We start from the raw sequence: 22,496 nt of genomic DNA, 5'->3' as shown, positions 1-22,496 counted from the left end.
GTTATCTTGTTTGTAAATCCAAGGAAACGAAGGAAGCCGATTTCAAAGAGCAGAGCAAAATGAGAAGTCTTTTTTACGTACGTACACCAAAGAATTGAAGTAGCTAATATATAGGAAACGGCCTTGTGGAGTACGTCACATAATTAATAAGAAATCTTTTTGATTTTGTAACTATGAGAGACAATATTAATTGTGTCGGCAGACCACCTAATAAGCATCTTCGATCTTGCTTTTGAATATGATACGCCGAAATCTCTTTCTTTCTATTTAGATAGTGAAAGTGATCGATCATAGCTTTGAATTCCGTCCGTGGATTGATTAATGTGGCCAATTGTGGTGACCATCACATGCATGCACCATGTGATTGAATCAATGTACGTGTACTTTTCTAAAAACAAAAGAAAATATGATGCCTTTTATTCCAAGCATTAGATACCAGAAGGAATCTGCCCCTTCTTTACTTCTCCGCTGAATTTGCACGCAGGTTTCTGATGTCTCATTGAGAACTCTTGTGATGATAGGCTGTTGGTGGCCTAGGGGCTAGGGCAAAGTAAAGCACAAACAGGAACAACTTCAGCATATATGATGGGCTCTACATTTTTCAGTGCAAGAGAAGTTGGAATAAAGGGCAAGTTTGCAACAGGTTAAGTAATAACAGGAGTGGGAAATTTTGGCTAGAAGAGAAAGAGGAAAAAAAAAGGTCATAAAAACTCATCTCTCTTAGATAATAGGGTTTTCCCCATAAAAATTGCTGAAATAACTAGAAAAGTCATCCATCTTAGAAAGATTTGATGGAAATTGAATTTCTCTACTTATCAAGTTTATTAAATTATCCAGTATAATAAATAAACAAAATCCAGATCTCTTAGATGATGTTTGTTGACCTCATTTCAATATCCATACAATGAGATTCCACTGATTTCCCAGATATGATTATACATGCCTAATTGTAGACAGCAATAGAAAATACAAGCCCCAAAAGATATAAAACACTTTTCTATGAGCAGAGTCTCCAGAGACCATATCCCCTGCAATTATACTTGTTGGTAAAAATTATTCTGCACAGAAATTAGGCATCTGCCACTTTCTTTGCAGATATTCCTTTGTGTAACTGTCCCTTTGTAATCTCCAACAATTAAAGTATTGGAATTTGGACATGATCAAATGCTGTGTCAACACATTCCTCAAACCCATCTGGTTCTTGTTGCAATTGTTCTGAACAATCAGCAGTATCCACAATAGCAAAGTTAACTCTAGAGATTGACAAACTTGTATAAGTTGTGCGTATAAACCTGGACAAAGAGGTAAAAATGATCAAACAAATTGATCACTAGAGCACAAAGAGACACAAACCAATAAAATGTATTAGTTATGCCTCCATTCACTGAAAATCTTAAGTCTGGAAAGTCATGTAAGATACCATAAAAGAACTCATATCTACATAATAAAATGAAATATTATGAGCTATACAAATGAATGAATACTAGTGTATATCTGTATAAGAGAAATCATGAATAGCAGCATATGATCTTTGATGCACAGATGTCTAGAAGTAAATAATCTACAAATTTTAAGAATAAGCAATCTTGATTTAAGGGAAAACCACAAAAGAAGAATACTTTTGGCTGTCACATTTAGTTGTATTGTAATTTGTCTTACAAAAAGAGTAAAACAACTAAGTAGCTACTATAAGGGAGCAATTCTTCGATTTTCAGCTGGGCTAATGCCATTGAGCAGTGCCTTCCTCGAGTGTTTTATGAAGTACCTAGTTGGTGAAAGAGAAGAAACCTTGTAAATAAAATCACTTGAAAAGGGGAAAAGATCACAACAACCACCGGAATATGGGGATGCAACCCCAGCAACCTTAATTGGCACATAAGAAACGGAGAAAAAAGCAGAGCACATAACCCAATCACATTAGCAGCGATGATGCAACTTAGCTAGAGTAATTGAGGCTTGTCCTAATAGCAAAGAACATAGCCAACTGGTTGTGTGGAAAAACCGGTATTTTGAAAATATTTAACTAAAAATCCTAACAGATGAATGAAATTAAAAAAAATTGAAAGAGAGATACATTAAATTGAAAATTTTTCAAATTTAAGGGTATGATTGTAAAAGTGATGAATGATAATGACTAGTAAGCGAAGTTTTTCCTTTATATATATATATATATATATATATATATATATATATATATATATATATAAGTAATTGGACTCAAAGAGTTGAGAAAGAGAAGATTCCAACTAATTATTTTTACTTTATTAGACGTGGTCTTTAGTCAATTGATCTACCCCTTCAAGTTCTTTACCGCACATGCTCCTTCAAGAAAGTGAGAAACAATGCATTTTTTGAACAATAATTTTTTTTTTATACAAATGCTTAAGATTTGGATAAAAATGGGAGGAAAATTCTCTAACTCAGTTTAAAAAAATATCATGTGTATTTTGAGCATGTAAGAAGCAAATGATTTTTTAATAGTTCTATTAAAAAAAATATGTACTTTTCACATGTTAATTAAAAAAAATATGTATTTTTCACATGCTAAATAACACATAACAATTTTATAGAATGGATTAAAAAAAATTTATCCAACTTAATTTGGAAGAAATTTAACATGACCTCAAACTCCCATAATCGCTAAACTCAAGTCAAAATCATAGGTTGATGGCACATTTTTAGGAAAAGACACAAAACCATAATTGGAAAAAAGTCAATGGTCATTCCGACTTTCCGATGCTGGTGGTGGCAAGGGGCAAAAATCCCATTTATGCCACTGCATTAGCCGATACTCGGCCCTGATTAAACTCATATTTGTCTTTAGAGCATAAAATTTTTCAAATGCATTTTTTAATGAAGCATGTCAGTTTAATATCCATGCAACCCAATTTAAAGGAAAACTTATTTTTATCATAATAAACATGGATTCCAAGGATGCTCGTAGGCATCATATCTAATGATCGCATGCCTTTTGAAGAAACCTAATCTTTAAAGAAACCATGCAGAGTAACTATAAAAGAACAGACGCCAAACATAAGAATGACACTAAATTTATTGCTTGCTAGTCGTTTTAATGAATCATGTTCGTGTTATATTACTCAAAATATTTGCTTTCGTATTAACCGTAAAATCACAAGGGCGGTATAATTCAATGGCCCCCCAAAAAACGACACTAGATGACAATGGAAAACAGCTTGAAGCACCTCCTTAATACAATTTCAACCGTCAAAATTGAAACCATCTAGGAATTGTTTAATTAAAAAAAAAAAAAAAAAAGAAGGGGAAAAAGAAAAAAGAAAACCACTTGTTAATACTACTAGTACAGTAGCACTAAATGAAAAACAATCAGTGGACAACGATAATCCCTCAATGTCCTGAGAAATATCTCCACCACAACTTCCAAAAATAGCATTCAAGTAAAAGCCAGTCAAGCTATTACCAAGTTTTAGGAAATTTATCATATTTTTCAAAACCCGTGAAAAGGGAAAAATAAGAAAAAAGTAAAAGATAAGCAATCACAAAAGACGTCAAAATTTACGTGGTTCCCTTAATATGAGGTACGTCCACTAACGAAGGTAATCTCGAAAAAATTTACTTTGAAAATGGAGTACAAAAATAGTAGAGAGAAAATTCACTTAGAACCCAAAGTCCCAATACACCCAAATCTCACTATCACACAATAGAGATTATTACAAAAGACAGGAATACAAACTTTTCATTTACTAGGACAAGATGACGGCTGGCTTGTCATGCGGTTCTGAACCAGCGTTTCATCCTGAAAATAGACGATCTTTCTATTTTTCTCTCTTCCACAATAGCACTCTTTCCTCTCTTTTTTTTTTCTTTTTTCTTTTTTCTTTTTCTTTTTTTTTTTTTTTTTTTTTTTTTTTTTTTTTTTTTCTTCTCTCTTGTTTTGGCTCCTCAAAAACCAAAAAGAAAACAGTACCAGTGCTCTCTTGTTCTTGCAGCAACAATCTCTCGAGAAGCATATATGCCTTTGCACATCAAAGAAATGATCATCACTCCAAGAAGATATCCACTCATGTAAAAAAGTTGTCAATCTAGCACTCGGATACGATAAGGAATATGTGCTGTCTTTAATTCAATCTCACATTCAGCATTGTCTTCATCATTCGCTTTACTGAACCAGACAGAAACAAGAAAAACCAACTAGAACATATTTTCTTTGAGTTTTGCCTCCAGCTATTTTTTGTCATTCAGAATTGGTGAAAGATTAAACACCTCAACCAGTTTTTTTTAAAAAATTTTTGTTTTTAGTTTTTTTATAACTTTTTTTTTGAAATAATTTTTTTATTTTTTTTTAGTTTTTTTTTTTTTTAATTTTAATAATTTTATGAAGGGTATTTTTATCATTAGGGCGAACATTGATATTTTTCAGTAATTTATAAAAAAAAATTGACACAATTAATAATTTAGAGGAACATTGACAATAAAATAATAATTTAAAAAAGAATTATTTGTACTTCCCCCTCTTCAAAATAAATATGCCTCAAAAAAGTTTAACAAACAATTTTACAACTTGCCGGATTGAGTGAAATTAGTTGGCTAAAAGTTCATGAGTCAGACTAGTTGGTGCTTGTCAGCTGTTTCGTGGAATCAGTTGGCTTGACTTGAAATGCTGTAAAATAGGACCATCTACTCCTCCTTCAAATATATCAACAAATGTATTCGCTCGAAATTTGGCTTAAAATATATATATAAGAGATTTTGTAGTGTTTTTAATGGTTCAAATTTGATTTTAAGTTTTTTATTAAAAAAAAAATGGGTAAAATGAAATTTAAACTGTTAAAAAAACTAAAAAAAAAAAAAAAACTCCTCAATTTTTCTACAACACCTAAACCATCCACTCGACTCACAAGCCAATGCATTTGCAAACTTATTATAAGCCCCAAACGTGAGCCCTTTCCTTTTTCTTTTTCTTTTTTTTAATCCCCATTTGCAATTTTCTGTTACAACAACAAATTAGGGGAAATTTTACTTATTTGCTTCATTATTAGAGGGTTTACAGTCATAATCTCAAAATTTTAAAATTTTTTAAGGTCGGTATCTTAAGAATTTTTTTAATTTTAATTTCACTTATTATTTGTTAAAATGCCCAAAACACCCCTGGTTTAAAGAGGAAAAAAAAAAGGTGAAAATTATGGTTATGGTGACCCGCGCTTGGCTGTGGGTCACTAGAAATAATGTCAATATTTAATAAAGTATTAATTAAATGATTAAATTTATCATTTTTTTACCAACTTAAATTTTTAGAATAAATTAATTATTTAACATATTATCATAATTGAGGTGTTGAGTTCGAGTTAAACGTTTAAGATAAGTAGTTATTGAATTTACCTTTTCTTAAAATCTAAATATCTAACAATTTGCTGCCTGGATTGAGAGCTTCTATGGGGCTCAATTGCCCTAGCAGAGTTCGGGCAGGCTATCTTTTTACTTGGATAAATATAAAAGTGGGGAAATGTTAAAGATCCTCCCCTTATCACCCTCTTTTCCTTATAAAAATTAATTTTTTTTATTATAAAAGGGTGATAAGAGGAGAATGAGAGGTGGATGTGTAGAAGCTCTCATAAAATAATAATTTTTTATTAAAAAGTAAGCTTTGACGTGATATTAAAGCTTATTTTTTAATAAAAAATTATTATTATATTATAAAAGGCTCACAGGGGGACGGTCATAGCAAGACTCTTACTATTCGGTTATCCCAAAATTAATGGGCCGAGGCTGGGCCTAAAATCTGATGATCGCAGTTTCTCAGGCCTGGCCAATTATTATCCCCAACGGATATATGCAGCGGAAGTTAACAACCTACCTGCCTTCCTTTGTATGTCTCACACTCTCTTATCAGTTACACAGAGCGCTTCCATGGCTAGTTTAAGCTTCAACGCCACGAGAATTAGAACCCCAACGCTTCAATCTCACAAACCCATCTCCAAATTCATCTCCCTCACGAAACCCATCAAAATATCATATAGTTTCTTCCGGAAACCTTCACAAAACCAAGCAAAACTCGGCCTTTTCCGGTCAGAAAGCTCCGTTTCTGCACCAAAAGAAGTCGAAATTGATGATGAAGAGGATGACCCAACGGCAGAAATGAGCTATCTTGATCCAGAAATCGATCCCGCGAGCATTTCGGAGTGGGAGTTGGATTTTTGCTCCAGACCAATACTAGATATCAGAGGAAAGAAATTGTGGGAGCTTGTTGTATGTGACAGTTCGCTTTCACTTCAATCAACAAAGTACTTTCCTAACAATGTTATCAACAGTATCACTTTGAAGGATGCTATTGTGTCGATAAGCGATGATTTGGGCATCCCTTTACCGGAGAAAATCCGCTTCTTTAAGTGAATTATTTGATAATTTGAAGGAATTTTGTAGTATTTACACGATTATCTGTGTATAAATGTCTGTGTGTATAATTTGATAAATGTCTTTAACGATTGGTTAATTGTTGGTTTGAAGGTCACAGATGCAGACAATTATAACAAAAGCGGGTAGGGAGCTTGGTATAAAACCTATTCCAGGTAAACGGGGGCGTTATGACTATGCTTTACTTTTCTCTCTGTGTCAATTTTTAGTTCATTTTATTTTACTTGAATTTGCTGTGTGTTGAGTTCAAACCAAATTAGCTCCCATGTTGTTAAGAGCAAATTAGGATGAGATCATGAATTTGCCTTTGTGCTCGGTTCGAGAACTACTTGACCTTTCCTTTTTCTTTTTTTTCTCTCGTTTTGGCTCCTTGAAAACCAAGAAGAAATCAGTACCGGTGCTCTCTTGTTCTTGCAGCAACAATCTCTTGAGAAGTATGCCTTTGCACATCAAAGGAATTAAAGGATCATCAGTCCAAGAAGATTTCTACTCATGTAAAAAAGTTGTCAATCCAACACTCGGATATTATAAGGAATATGTGCCGTCTTTAATTCAATATCACATTCAGCATTGTCTTCATCATTCACTTTACTGAACCTGGCAGAAACAAGAAAAACCAACTAGAACATATTATCTTGAGTTTCGCCTCCAGCTACTTGTTAATATTGAAACAGCTGCTCATTTGCTGTCCATGTTACTAGGGAGAGATTATGGAGATTGCCGAGCAACTCTTTATCCCATGATGAGAGCATTGAAACACATTCTGTTAGAAAGAAGAAAGGAAAAATTGGTAAGACTGAAGGAAACAAAAGAAAGTACTCAGCTCATCAGGATTCAAAATATTGATTTTTAAGCCCATTGGGGAAGAATCATGGGAGCATCATAACATCTACACAAATTTTTGCTTTTAAAGCTGCCCAAAAAAAAAAAAAATTGTATTCAGCTGTGATTTTAGTGAGGAGAAAAGAGCTTGTCTAAGGTTTCTGATGCAGAATTCACTTTTTGTAGTTCCATGGTCATAGAAGAGCGACATTTTTAAGAAGAGTTTTCGTATACAACTGTCATTCTTTAGAGAAATACTTTCAAAGAGGGTGAATTGGTGAAAGATTTCACACCTAAACTCTTCAAGAGACTCAGTAGTGAGTAAGAAGCCGACACTCTTTCCTCGAGATCTTTATTGTAATCTATGAACTACAAATTTTCATCTCCAACCAAGTGGAGAAAGCCGGTCATCCAAGTAACGGCAATGATTTGAAGAGCATTCTGAAATACCATTGTCCAAAGCCTGGTAAAGCAGCAAATCTTATCAAGCAGAAATAACACATTGAATAATAATAGCACAAACAAGCACAATGTTACCATAAAACAATCTTGTCAATATTATAGTGACCGGTTTTTAGTAAACTGGGGCATATTTATCACAAACAAGCAAATCATTTTCACAAAATAGAAAAGTAAAACAATGGATGAATCCCAGTTAAATAAAAAGTCACTTCAACAATCTATGATTCCTAATCCGAATGAGAGTTGATATTTAATGGGCATTGTCTTTAATAAAGAGACATTGCCCACTAGATACACCATTGACCCACCAGTTGGAACACCTACAACAGAGGAGTTTGCCACGAAAGCAAAAGGACATCCCAACAGTACGTTTACACCATTTCAGAGTTCTCGTACCAATGTCGCAGAGCCAATATTACAATAATGAACTCTAAATGGCAGAATCAAATGCTCTTAACCCAGCTTGTACTAGCACAATTAACAAAGCCTATTGAAAGATGACATGATATCAATTGATGAAGAGAATGGAACCCATTGAGAAGATATGAAAACAAAGGCCTAGGAGCGGTTGACCATTTGCAGCAAAGCCATGAGCACACAAGTACAACTTATATTTCACTCCAGATGACCTACTCATAAAAGGTAAACACCGCTCAAAACCCAACTGATATGAGATATTTTGGGCTTTTAATTCTTTTCTTGTTTTTGATTGGTTAAATTAGAAATTCATGTTCAAATCAAAACAGAATTATTAATCGAAAATAAAGGAAGAAAAAACAAGAGGAAAGTACCCTTACCAGTTGCCATAAAGCAAGTTCTTTGGTGCTTTTGTTCATTTTCTTTCTATCCTATTCAACGCAGAATTCCAATTGAGTTTTCGAGCATGAAGGATATTAGCAACAAAATCAATGAGGCCTTTTCTGTCGGATTTTAGGTCAGCAATAATGAGCATAGGAAAGATAGCGAGTATGAAGAGAAAGAGCATATCCATGACAATGAAGGACGGGGGTTCATAGATATTTATTCCGTTTGGAAATGAAGAAATTATGTTCTCTTGATGCAGCAAGATGAAAACCATTAGACAAAGTAGTCACAGAGCAAATTATTCAGTCTTTTTATATGGAAATTATAGCTTTCTATTGTATTCAATGGAGAAAATAAGTAACTCATGCTAATGAACTCAAAATGGCAGAACCAGTTACCCTTAATTTACCCAATTTGATCTGGAACAATCAACAAAGCGAATTGGAAGAGAATGACAACAATTGAGAAGAAGATGCAGAAAAATGTGTAGAGTTTGATCTGGCACATCAACAAAGCCTATTGATTTTGTATTTCATTATATGATGGCTTGCCCAAAAGGCAAAACACACCACTTAGAACCCAACTAATTTGAACTCTTTTGGGCTTTTAATTCTTTTTTGATTTTGGATGATTGACGTCAATTTAGGTGTGCTTGAGATTGTAATTTCGTAAATAATAATTAAAAATCAAATCGCAAAATAGAAATCGTTTGAGACCTACGATATTAAATTCGAAAGATTGATTTGGTTAGCAAAAATAAAAAATTACTATCTACATATACTAATACAATTAATAATTTTAAAGTATGCGACTGCGGATATGTTTATGATCAATAAGTTTATGCCCAAAGGAAGGAGCCAAATGTGAATGAATGAAGGAAAGAAATTCCATAGACATTAGGTTTGAGAAAAGAGAGATGGCATTATTCTATAAAAAGAAGTGCGCGCACTACTTAAAGTCGGATCCAGAATTAAAGTTCATTCATAGTGTAATTGTTAGTAAATTAAGGATGATGTATGACTTATTATATAATGGTTTTATCATTTTCTTTATGAAATTTATGTGTGATAAGGGTCAAATAAGAGAATCTTAGAAAAGAAGGAGAAATTTCATATTTTCATGAACATTGCCTTTGAAAAAAAAAGAGAGATGGCAATCTACAGAGAGATGATGGTCAAAGTTTAAACCCATGTGATTGAATGAAATTGATCAAAGAAAAAGGACACAAGGAAACTGATTTTTTCACACCATTATTTCACAAAGAAAACTTGAAAGTTGACTTTGAGTCAATCAACTGGTAATGCCATTCATTTCAGAAAATAAAGTAGCCTTCATTTAAATTTTACAGACTTAACTATGTATATCTTTTTATTTTTTTTTTATTTTTTTTTTTAAGTAACTATGTATATCTTAATGTTGTTATTTCATTTAAATTTTACTCATTTTGTTCCTTGATCTCATTTCGTTTTTGTTCATCAATCGCAAACTAATCCCCAACCAAAGCAAGAAGTTTCAGACAACCTAAAATTTGGCGGTCCTTTAGAGTTTATAGAGTTTACGGTTTAGGATCGAACACCTATTATTATGGCTGTTCATACATCTGTCTGAATAAAATGACCTCAAATACCATCGTACATGTAGAGTCGAAAGTTAGATAACTTGGTAATAGAATAATTATTTTCGCATTTTACACTGCTACGGTCAATAAAATCTGAATTTTCACCAACTTTTTTCGGCAATCAACATTTATGTCACCGATATGTTGGTTACGATGACGGTCAGTAATGTCGGCCATGAGTAGCAGAGAAATCAAAGAGCGGCTGGGATTGAAAGGATGAGGGTTTGAGAAATGGGAGGCTTCGAGAACAATGACTATATAGCTATCTCAAAACGACATCGTTTTGAATGAGAAAAATGATGCCATTTTAGATGACTATTTGTTATTAATAAGTAATCATTCAAAACAGCATTGTTTTGGCAGACAAAAACGATATCGTTTCATTTTATTGTAATCTAGGTAATGTTGGGTCAATTTCGGTTGAAATACCAACTTCTTAAAACCTATTCCACCTACCGAGTCGACTTTGTCAGAAATGGAAAAAGTTTACCTCCTGTTGGCAGCTAGTTAGGTGGTGTCGGATGGTTCTCGACCGAGCAGGTAGTAGGTGGTTTTTTTGGCACAGCTCTACTTACATAAACTACCCATTACACATATAATAAGCAAGCTCTCATTGGATCCAGGATCCCTATGGAACAACCGAAGCTTTGACATCATTACCAAAATTAACTGAAATATGAGACCTCATGATGTTTGACACTCAACTTTTCATAAAGAAAGTATCAACAAGTAACTATCAAGAAATAAAGTCCTTTTCTCATATTTGAATAGAAAAAATAAAAATAGAAATAGAAATAAATAAATAAAGTCCTTTTCCTTCAAAGATTTTGAGCATAAGTTCACAATGTACGTACCAACAAATATTGCTCGTTCCCATGACTCATATGAGTCGTAGCACATTCTATGACCGTTAAATAGGTGGGCCTCAAATTGCCCAAATCAAAGGTATAGGGTTGAGAGGATTATACACCGGTTAATTAGGGTCACAGAAAACCTTTGGAGATTTTTTTGATTTTTGATTTTTGTAAATTTGGGCCTTTTAATGTTCACTAACAACGCACGTGTCCACTGTGATTATGGTTGTCTATCATAGATTTTACAGACAATCCAGATAGAAGAGAACATTTTTTTTTTCTTTCGATTTATTTATAATGGACTAGAAGCAAAGAGTGATCTTCCACAATAATTTCTATCAAGGCCTAGGAGACAATGTTTGTTTGTATTTTTGTTTTTTGTTTTTTGTTTTTTGTTTTTTTCTTTTTTCTTTTGTTTCTGTTCTCAACATAAATTAGTAATCAAACAATTCAAAAAAGAAAAAAAAAAAAAGAAAAAAAAAGAAGCACTTATCAATGTTACAACGATTTACTGGATTGACAACTTCTTAAATTTGCCCTATCCTCAAATGTCAAATTTGTATTTATATATTTAACATTCTCAAATTTGTTTTTATATGTTTCTTTGACCTTGTAGCGATCATTTTATAGGCAGGAGGATTTCATGAGATTTACTATTTAGTATATTTGATTTTTTTTTTTAATTTTAAAAATTATTTATTTAATTTGTACTATTCACACCGAACTTTTGTTAATTTTTGTGTTCTTTTAAAAATAATACAACTTTTAAAATCACCATAAAATTGTAATTTATCACTATTAAACTTTTATCAAGTGCTAATTTTAAAAGTTACAACATTTAGGACAAAAATGACAAGTTTCTGGAATTACTCGGCAAGCTTTCAAATACAAACAGTACACTCCATAAAAAGTTTAAAAATAATTATAAAATCAATTCATGTGATTGTCTTCTAAACTATAAATTGCTCAATGTTGTATCAAATTCAATTTAGATATCGAATTGGCTTCTTAAGGATGAAACCCTCTCTCTCTCTCTATTATGTGTCAAGAAGATGAATATTCAATTACTAAAACAAAATTTTGAAGATATTATCTCTATATGAACTTTCTTCAAAATATAAATTAAATATATCAGTTTTCTATAATTTATTTTCCCAATAAAAAAAAGAAAGAAATACATGTTTGTATGGCCAAAGGGTCAAATTAGTAGCGTCACCACTTGGTTCATGTGCATATATGCACCCACCTTTTGAAATTTGCATAGTGTATATATATATATATATTGCAGGTTTGTGCTAACTTGCACCAGTAGAAAAATCAATGTAAAATAGCAAATAAGAGGGCAAAAGGCCTAAAAATACAGTCCAAATAGCAAATAAGAGGGCAAAAGCCCTAAAAATATAGTCCCTGCCCACCTAAGATGTCTATGTCTACTTTCTTAATTTAGGGTAGGGCTTAATTTGTGTATATATATATATATTTTTTTTTTACAAATCTATACATTTGCCTTATTTTGTAATTAATTTTAACCAAGACCACCTAAACCCTTGATCTGTTCGGTAGACTTCAGTGACTCCTTCCATTTTCTTCTTTCTTAAGCAAAAGAATCGGCTGATCGCCTTAAAAAACGAGCAGACTACTGGAAGTCTTTCCACCGCCGTGAAAAAATTATAGTTTTTAAAATCTTTTTCTTTCCTAGTCCTCCCATTCCAACACCTGCCAATAACACAAAGAAAAGAACTTCTAGCAAGTAAGAAGCAAAAAAAAAATTGGATGGTTAAAAGGGAAAATAATTTCAAAAAAGAAAAGCAGAAGATTAACTGCCCACAGCCGACAAGCATAATTTCAAACTCTATACCTTTTGCTGTTGCTTGTTGTCCCCAAGATTTGGCTAAACGCCTCATGAAGTGGATTCTGGTACCGCTGCAAATACAGATATATCGATCCAGTTATTGAACGATTTTTTTCTTTTCGTGGAGGAAAAAAAGTCAAAAACCAAGAAAAAGAAAAGGAACAAGCACAAAAATTGAAAGATCAAAGAGGTGTGTTGATTTGTCGTTCAAAATCAGCTAGCCTTTTAAACCAAAAGGAAAAAGAATTGTTGAAAGAAAATAAAACTCACCTCAAACTTAACAAAACCGAATTCGGCAGTTCTCATGTCACCACAACACCATAGAGATTAAAGAGAGAGAGAGGGTTGATGGTTTTTTTTAAGAGTGAAGTATGTTTTTCGCATTTGCCAGGAGGCCACTGGAGACAAGGGTGGTCAATGCTCATCCACCAAAGAGAGGATCATATATATAGAGGATTCTGGGAAATCACGAGGGAAGATTTGCTTCAGTATTCCCCAGAAAAAGAACAAAAAATCACGTGAATGTCTGAAGTACCTTTGGGTTTTTTTTTTTTGAGGTGTCTTTCTACCCCTTTTGGTTGCTACTTAATGGAACTACGTACCTATACTTATATATATATCTCCTTAATTACGATGGTCAAATGAGATAAATTGTAGTGAACATCTAAAAGAGTATACGATTCCTTGCTCTATATATAGCATGTTAATGTCTTTGACAAATAAAAAACAAATGTATAATTCGATGGACAAGACATGCATCCTTCTCTGTATAAGAGCAAAGGCTAACCAAATTAGTTATTTAGCTATTTTGGTGAGTTTATACGCTGAAAACACTAAAAAATCACTATCAATAGCCTCTTTACTCTAACAAAAAAAAAAATTGATTAGTGAACAGTTTTAAAATATTAAAGTAGTCATTTTTCTTTTTGGGGGTGCTTTAAAAATTTGTCCTTTTTTTTAAAAATAAAGTATTATTTAAATGAAATAATGGTAGTGAACAGTTAAAATTATGAGGCAGTTGAGAGTGGTTTAAAAAAGTGGCTCACCACAGTAAAAAAAAAAAAAAATTAATTAATTAATTATTTTGATAAGTAAAATTTGATAACCCTACTAAAAATACTATAAGAGATCAACATTCCTCTTCGTCTTCGTCTTAACATTCAAATAATTGGTAACAAAACATATATAGAACGAAACAAAACTCTGGAATAAACAAAAAATAGACAATGGATTTTTTTAAATAGTGACAGATTTAGGAGGTTTATTCCAACTAACAGACAACGGATCAACATCCCTTCAAATATTATAATAAAAGCAAAAATTCGGGGTATGTTTGGCAAGTGATTCAACGGAACAAAAAAGTAGAGAAATTTTTTCGAATTAATAAAAAGTGATAGATATGATATAAAGTAAAAAAAAAAAAAATTATACAGAAAAGCAAAAAGTTTTGTATTATAATCAATTTTTTTTATTTAAATAGCAAAAAAAATATTAATGTGATATAATAAATATTAATTGTTTTTAAAAAATGTAAAAATAAAGTAGGGAAAAGTAGAAGTTGTTGCCAAACATATACTAGCCGTTTGAAAAGAAATTTGGAGATGAAATTTCCAATGAGGTCCCTAATATTCCGTCTCATTTATTTTCTGTGTCAAAAAGCTGATAGTAGAGTGGATGAAGAATTAAAGCGGATAGTTTTTGTTATTATTATTATTATTTATAATAAAAAAAATAAAAAATAGGATCTGAGTATTCTAAAATTAAACTTAAAAATGAAAATATGTAATGATAATGCTTCCAAAAATACGGGCTAAAAAATTTAAGGCACGAATGTCAAGAATCATGATCATCGGTAAAAGTGGTTTGGGAGTCATTTTGAGCAACAAAAACTCAAAACAAAAATACGAAGAAAAAAAGAGAAAAAAGAAAAAGAAAAAAAAAAGGACACAGTCACACAATAGAGAAACTCATAAACAAAAAAAAAAAAGCTGTAACAAAACCAATGAAAATACAGGCTGCACTTTTAATGCCGCATATATCTAAAGGGGCTAATCCTTGCATAGCAGTACTATGGAGAAGGAAAAATTCTGGATTTCATCCGGAAATTTGGCTGTACAGTGGCATTTTTGTAATTATTTAAAATTACAAAAATACCACTGTACAGCCAAATTTCTGGATGAAATCCGAAAATTTTTCTTCTCCCCAGTATTACCCATCCTTGCATAACGGGTTGTGTGCACAACTCACTTACATGAGTGCACAATTTGTATACAACTTGTCGGGAGCTTTTCCCTATATCCAAATCTTTGCCAAATGTGAAATGTGGCATTTCTGTACAACCTCACATCCTACAAGAAATTGATCCAACGGCTGAAAGTTTATGATCTGAAGTATCGGATCTAAGACACGCTTGAATATGTGATTTTTGGACAATGTGAAAATTCAAATCACAGCAAATAAGCGAAACTAATGCTCCGTTTGTTTCGGCGTAAAATGATTTCGACATTTTCCGGTGTTTGGTTGGGGCGAAAATAACAGTCAACGAAAATCATTTTCGGTTTGACCGTAAAAGCTTCTTTAATTTTCGAAAAACGATTTACGATTTTTAAAACCGTAAATCTTTTTCCGAAATTAAGCTCTTCATCCTTACACGCATGTTTGATATTCGATCGTTAAAATTTAGCAATTGTCGGTCATCAGGATCCAGTCGGCGCCGGAGTCCGACAACATCCAGTCGTCGGAAACCTGACGGCGCCGGAATCAGGCCACCGGAATTCTGCCGGTGCAGGAATCAGGCAGCCGGAATTCTGCTATTACCGGAATCCGGCACCGGCAGACCAAATTCCGGCCGGGATATCGCCGGATTCCGGCCAAGCAGGTCGGATCTGGCCAAAACGGCCGGGATCCTACCGGAACTGGACGGACCCGGCTATTGATCCGACCGAATCTGGCCAAAACGGCCGGGATCCGGCCGGATCTGGACGGATCCGGCCATTGATCCAGCCGGATCTGGACGGATCCGGCCATTGATCCGGTTTGATCTGGCCAAAACGGCAGGGATCCGGCCGGATCTTGACGGATCCGGCCATTGATCCGGCCGGATCCGGAAGACTCCGGCCTGAATCCGGCCATTTTGGCCGGATACGGTCAAACTTTCTCGCCGGAATCCGGCAACGGCGACCGGACGTTGCCGGATTCCGGCGACAATTACCAAACTCTTATTTTTGCATTTCGTAATTTTTTCGTGCGAACCAAACATCGAAAAATATTTTCGAGAAAATCATTTTTTCTGAAAATGATTTCTTCGAAATCATTTTACGACGAAAATCATTTTACGTCGAAACAAACGGAGCATAATATAATATACATTTAGTGGGAGTATTTAATTGATTGCTTGTAAAAGCAATTGCAGTTGTTGTTGCTATTCTTTTATTTTAAAATAAGAAATAAAAAAAAAATAATAATAATAACGTGATTCTTACACAATTCAAATTTATCCAATATTTATGCAAGACTTTCAAATGGGGTGTGATTCATATGGTGACCGGTGAGTCCTACTTATATGAATTTCATCCAATGTGAATGTGTTCTTTATATTATGAAAAAACTCCCAAACACCTACATGTAAATGGGTCTCACTTCAATGTGTCTTGTGTGAGTATAGTTGTTATACTTGTGACGTTTTTCTATCATTTTCGAAAGAGAATCAATTTTCTGTCAAACTATTTTCATTCTCTCTCTATTTCTTTTCACTTCTTTCAAAAATATCAAATCAAAAACATTTTAACTTTTTTATACTTTTTATATCACATCAATAATTTTTTATTATTATTCAAATAAAAAAATCCACTACAAAACAAAATTTTTTCACTTTTCTATAAAACATTCTTAAATTTTATATCACATCAATCGTTTTTTACTATACAATACACAAATATTCCCCAACCCAATTACTTACCAAACAAACCTATAATTTTTCTCAAGCAAATCTTTTACTGTCGGTCAGCAGAATCATGCGAGAATCAATTTGCTGTCAAATTCGTTTGGGAATTGAATTTTTAGAATTAGAATTAGAATTGAATTCTATTTCACTGTACGAATTTCAAAGTTTGACTTTATGAGATAAAATTTAAAAAATTAAATAAAATATAATTTATTTTTAAAAAAAATAAAGAAGAATTCTTCTCTATTCCCGAGCAAATCTTTTACCGGCGGTCAACGGTATCATGCGAGAATCAATTTTCCTTCAAAAAGATCAATTTTTGGGAGCAAATCTTTTCACCGTCGGTCAATAGAATCATGCACGTTTTGTCTTGGCATTTCTCTTACGGTGGAGGGGGAGGTGGCATTTTGTCTTGGCATTTCTCTGTGGCTCTATCATGAAGACTGAGGACATGCTCATGCTCTTATCGTGAATGTCTGTTGCAATTTTGCATGACACACTCTGAAATACGGTCTGCTGAAAGCACTGCCAATAGATTTCTTATATTAGTTTCCTTTCGTAAAAAAACTTCTCATAGAGATGTCTTAAATATATATGAGGATTTTTAAAATGTACTATAATTCCTTAAATATACATGAACACTGTTTATTTCCAATTTATTATTTTAATATTAAAAAAGTATATTTAATTGATATAAGAAAAAATTAGAAAATCCATTGTTAAGTAATTTTTTTTTATAAAGAAGCAAAAAATAATTTTGCTTTCTAAATATAAGAAAAATAGTTAAAAACCTATTGATAATGGTATAACATGTTTCCTCTCCGCACCAACATGGCACCAATTAGCAGCTCTCTACTTCTATTAGAGCACTACAATGACTAACGTAATTTCTATTTCTATTTTTATTTATTTTATGTAAAATAGATAACAATAGCTCATTTGATCTATTTTATCTAATAGATTTTAAAAGGTATTATATATTTGATTATTTATTCTTAGCTTTATATTATTATTTTTTTAACAGTCTTTTTGTTTTTTTTTTTTTTTTTCAAATGGGCATATATATTTTGTCATATTTGTCAACGATCGTTTTGTTAAAATGATCATTTGTCCAAAGCAAATTTTTCAATGGTCATTTTTTCTCAAACAACTATTTTTCTAACAGTCATATTTTTCAACAATTATTTTGTTAAATCTTTCATTTTCCTAACACAATAATTTTTAAACGGTCATTTTTATTAATGATCATATTATTAACAGTTGTATTTGTCAATGATAAGTATAAATATAATTTCCTTTTACTAATATCAAGCATATTTATGCCAAATACATAGTCAATTGTAATTTTCAACTTCATATTATCACATAATGTTAATTTTAAAATATGGCAAATTTATTTTAATTAAAAACTTATCTCTACCAAAAACACAAAAATAAAACCCTTCATTTGCCAGTAGCATGAACATATTCCACCAAAACAAATTGAAATCGAGGAACCGATTTTTTTTTACTAACAAATAAAACTGTACAAAAATCTCCAGTTTAATCAAATTTAAATAAAATGCAGCAAAATCATCATCAAACAACACTTCTATAGAAATAAACTATAGAAAAACAAGATAACCCAATATCTGCAAAACCTATTCAGTCATCTACCAAAATTTCATCAGCAAATAAAAATTAAGAGACTCCCAAAATTAGAAACAACCCTAAGCTTCTCAAACCACCTGTAAAATCAACCGCAAATTTGCTCAAGCTGTGAATGCCAATACAATTTTTTTTTTTTTTTTTTTTGGGTGACGAAGTAAAAAGTAACTACTAATTAATTTTAATCACAAGCAACCGTGAAAAAAGAAGGAAAAAAAAAAGAAAAAGGAAAAGGAAAATAGAGAGAAGGAGAAAGGCAATTTTATTTATTTATTTTTAAAAAAAAGAAAGATGGATTTGTGAATAGTGTTACTCAACATGCATGTGGAGTTTCACTAATCACAAATCTAAAACAAATCTATTTTGCATTTGGAATATATAATTGGATTGAGGAGATTTTTGTTTCTATTCTCAATATAAATACGTAATCAAACAATTCAAAATAAAACAAACACTTACTATATATATATATATATATATATATATATATATATATATATATATATATATATATATATATATATATATAAAAGAACATTTCTAGTTCACGGGACGGCCTTTTTCTTCCCTTATAATTTATATTGGTGGACGGTATTGACTATATTGGTATGCAAAGTTAGCTCTGATGTCGAATGAATGGCGCTAAAATATTTTGACATATATACTCTAACTTAATTAGAAAGCTCTTTTTCAGCAGAGAGTCGTGGCCACCAACTCTGCTTGATAAGAGTCACTTTTAGTCTCAAAATCTGTTGTTTTCCTATTCGAATCAGTGTTTTAGTTTTTAAGAAATGCTAGACATCTCTCTTTTTTTCTTTTTTTCTTTTTTTTTTTTTTTTTAATAATTGGCTATCAAATAATGTGTCACAATCCCGTAAAATTATGACACATTTCCCAAAATATAAACCCACATGGTTAATATACATCCATATACAAAAGAAATAATTAACCCCTAAACATTGATTAGCCGGTGTACGTGTCTCTCTTTCTACTTCTTTTTTGTGTGAAAAGAAAGTGGGATCCCATTATTCAGCAACTCTTTAGAGCTGCAACCCACCCGCAAGTGTTTGTCTTAAACATGCACACACACATAACCGTGGATGTCTTGGATGCTGCTGCTTTATAGTACTGTTTATCTACACATGGCTTGCAACCACATAGATATATATCATATATATATGTAGTAAATCCACCAAAGAGATGGCTCCGTCACAAAATTAAGAGTTGTGCTTTAAGTCTTTATGAATCATATAAAGTCTTTAAGGTTTAAGTAATTCAATCATAGCATTAATTGGACTCTCTTTTTGAATCATTACATAATTAAATCAAAAGAAAAAGGCCCCACAAATATCATAGAAGCTCGAGATATCCACAGCAAAAAGACGAACAAATACAAAGAAAATGGGGTGGAGAGAATTCTAAAGAGAGATCGGGAGGAGACGTATCTTAGCTTTGAGAGGAGGTGTTTTTATTTTAGGCTCCCTAATCATTTTTTAGGCTTTATGGGCTCTTTTGAAAGTGAGCCTTTAATTTGATCAAGTCTTGGGGGCTAGACTGACTTTAATTTCTATCCACATGACCTTATAAGAGTACTCTTATTAGATTTCTAATCATTTTTCCTATATTCAGTGAACAAAAACTATTTTTTTCATTCCCTATAAAAAAAAAAAAACCCTCCCTTACATTTTTATATATCAATTAAATATTATTTTCTTTACTCTTATTTTATTCTTTTTCTCTCTTTCCTACTTTTTCTCTCTTCCCTACATCAATTAAATATACTTTTTTTTATATTAAAATAATACATAAGGAATGAATAGTAGACATGTATATATAAGAAATTATTGTTCATTCCTAACCCCCTAATCTAAATATAGGACATATGTTATTGAAGGTTTTTTAATGTTTTTCATGAATTTTTTTTTTTTTAAAATATAGGGAAGGGAACCGATATAGGTTAACTATTGCTAGTGCTTAGACAAACCATGGATAATTCATTGGGTCAAGGCTAAAAGCACTACCAGCAGTTATCCTATATTGATTCTCTTCCCTATATCAGTTATAGTTAGCTATAGAATGACAAATGCAGCCAAAGATAGAGAGGAGTGTCAACAGTAGTTGGTTGGGATGGCCACCTTACCTAATTGGTGGTGAAGCAAACAAGCTAGTCCTCAAGAAGAAGAACAAGTACTGTTTGTTTGTTATCATCAGAGATCGTAATGATCAAGACTTGGAACTCCAGAATAATGTTACACTCGCTTTGAGCTTGCCTTTTGTTTTTCATGCCCCTGCTAATGTCTCTCAGTATTCCGATATGCGTTCTGTAGTTTCTATTAAATCACCGACATATTTTAAAAGCTTAAATTAATAAAAAAATAATACCGTGCCAACTGTCGAACCGTATAAATTTGCTTAATTTATGGGTAATTTTTCTGGGTACAGGTGGAGGGAGTTCCACAAGTGGCCAAGACACAAATGCTGGTTATTGAAAGTGGACAACCAATTTTAAGAAATTTTGATTCCTAATTCAAGTGAAATTTAGGGGAGTTGAGTAAGGTAAGAAGTTTCTTGAAAGCTTCAACAGTTAATTTTGATGAAGATATTTATATGCTTATTTGCCTTAGCTAGCCATGTATAAAATCTGCAAATACTTACATGGTAAAGTTGTGAGTTGTGATTTGGGAGCAAGACTTTACCCAAAATCCTTTAGGTCTTCTATTAAAGTAATGCTACATATCACCCATTTGTCCTTCAAAATTGATGTGACTCTTAAAATTACCATTGAATTTATGATAAATCATTATTGAATTTTTGATATAATGATGATTTTAAAAGCCACATCAATTTTAAAAAGACAAAAAATAAAAATAAAAATGTGATATGTAGCGTTACTCTTTCCATCTCAACTACTACTAAGTCCCATTCGTGTGGTAGGAGTCATTCCACATGGGTCATTGTCATGAACCAGGCCTAGGTTCTTCCAAGCCCACGAAGCCCACTTGGAGTTGATATAGTAATCGTACAAGCCTAGTAAAGAATTCCATCGATGGGTTCAGTTGAGGCCCACGACCAAATTTCACTTTTCATCGAGAATGGGTAAGGTAGATGAGGGCCCGGTGTTAAGACATACGAAGATGTAAAGATTGGGAAAACCCAGAAAGGGTGGCGACTGGCGAGGATTTGCATGGTTGGAGTGGGATTTGATGGTGCCCCATTATATTGACTCTTACTTGCTCGATTTTGGTTCTCACAGAATGGACTCTCTCCCTGATGCCCTTGTTCAACACATCTTATCGCACATCAACAATGCCAACGATCGATGTGGCAGCGGTGACAATCTTTCTGGCCAGGAAAATCCTGACAACCATCAACCATGTGTGGAAGATGATATCCTCAATTGTTAGACTAGAGGACCTTGTCGTGTATTGCCCATTTTCGATCTGGTGTTGGCTTTGCTTCATGGCTTCCACTTGTAGTTGTAGGCCCATCCCTCCGACATCTTGAGCTCCGAATGGATAATCTTGTTGAACATCAGATCTAAATAAATAAATTAAAAATAATAAAAAAATAATATAGAGTTAAGAATAGATAATCAGATGTATAGTGCATTTAAAATTCATTAGCTAAACTAGATAAAATAAATTTTGATTAGCTATTCTAGATTGAAAAATACATAAACCATTGGGAATGCTCTTAGAGCACTCCCAATAGATTATCTATTTGCAATTTTAAGCTAGAATAGATAGCAAAAGTGTTAAAAAGAGACTCTATCAGCTTATGTATTCCAACTCTAAAATAGATTTTTCTTAATTCCATAAATAGTGGAACTCTACAAGTAGAGTTATACTATTCACTTATCCATTTTTTTTTATTCTTCGTCTCCACTTTTTTAACTTTGCTTTTTTCCTTTTTCCCTCCACCACTCCACGTTTTTCCTTTTTTTTTTTTTTTTTTTTTTTCCCTTTATAGTGGAGATCTAAGAGAAAGTGTGTAAAGTAGTGGAGTTATGAAGCGGGACCCACGTGAAAAAAAAATACTATAATGAAATAAATTAATTAAAAATAATATATAGTTAAGAATAGATAATCGGATGTATAGTGCATT

General features: G+C 32.5%; 2 protein-coding genes across 3 annotated transcripts in view; one reads left to right on the top strand and one right to left on the bottom strand.

Moving 5' to 3' along the window:
• Window positions 1–3,884: 3,884 nt before the first annotated feature.
• The window catches only part of LOC133879392 (putative disease resistance protein At3g14460), a 154,108-nt gene continuing 135,496 nt past the window's right edge, over window positions 3,885–22,496 (bottom strand). Inside the window, exon 4 of one of the 2 annotated variants that reach the window (XM_062317957.1) lies at window positions 3,885–4,242. The gene's annotated coding sequence lies outside the window, so the exon portion shown is untranslated. The remainder of the gene's footprint in view (window positions 4,243–22,496) is intronic. The other variant, XM_062317958.1, reaches the window with a different exon arrangement.
• On the top strand, window positions 5,851–6,913 carry LOC133879401 (protein TAB2 homolog, chloroplastic-like). The gene is made up of 2 exons (XM_062317967.1): window positions 5,851–6,365; window positions 6,484–6,913. The coding sequence occupies exons 1-2, from the start codon at window positions 5,887–5,889 to the stop codon at window positions 6,632–6,634; spliced, it is 630 nt and encodes a 209-aa protein (XP_062173951.1). The 5' UTR covers window positions 5,851–5,886; the 3' UTR covers window positions 6,635–6,913.

The sequence above is a fragment of the Alnus glutinosa genome, chromosome 10 (assembly GCF_958979055.1).
Source record: "Alnus glutinosa chromosome 10, dhAlnGlut1.1, whole genome shotgun sequence".
Lineage (NCBI taxonomy): Eukaryota > Viridiplantae > Streptophyta > Magnoliopsida > Fagales > Betulaceae > Alnus > Alnus glutinosa.
The sequence above is the reverse complement of the archived record's forward strand: the minus strand, read 5'-3'. Positions and strand labels throughout refer to the sequence as shown.

What these genes read in the sequence shown, in the direction of transcription:
- LOC133879401 (XM_062317967.1), top strand. Translation starts at nt 5,887, where the DNA reads ATGGCTAGTTTAAGCTTCAACGCCACGAGAATTAGAACCCCAACGCTT. An exon ending in GAGAAAATCCGCTTCTTTAA is followed by an intron (nt 6,366 to 6,483) that starts GTGAATTATTTG and finishes GTTGGTTTGAAG; the next exon opens with GTCACAGATGCAGACAATTA.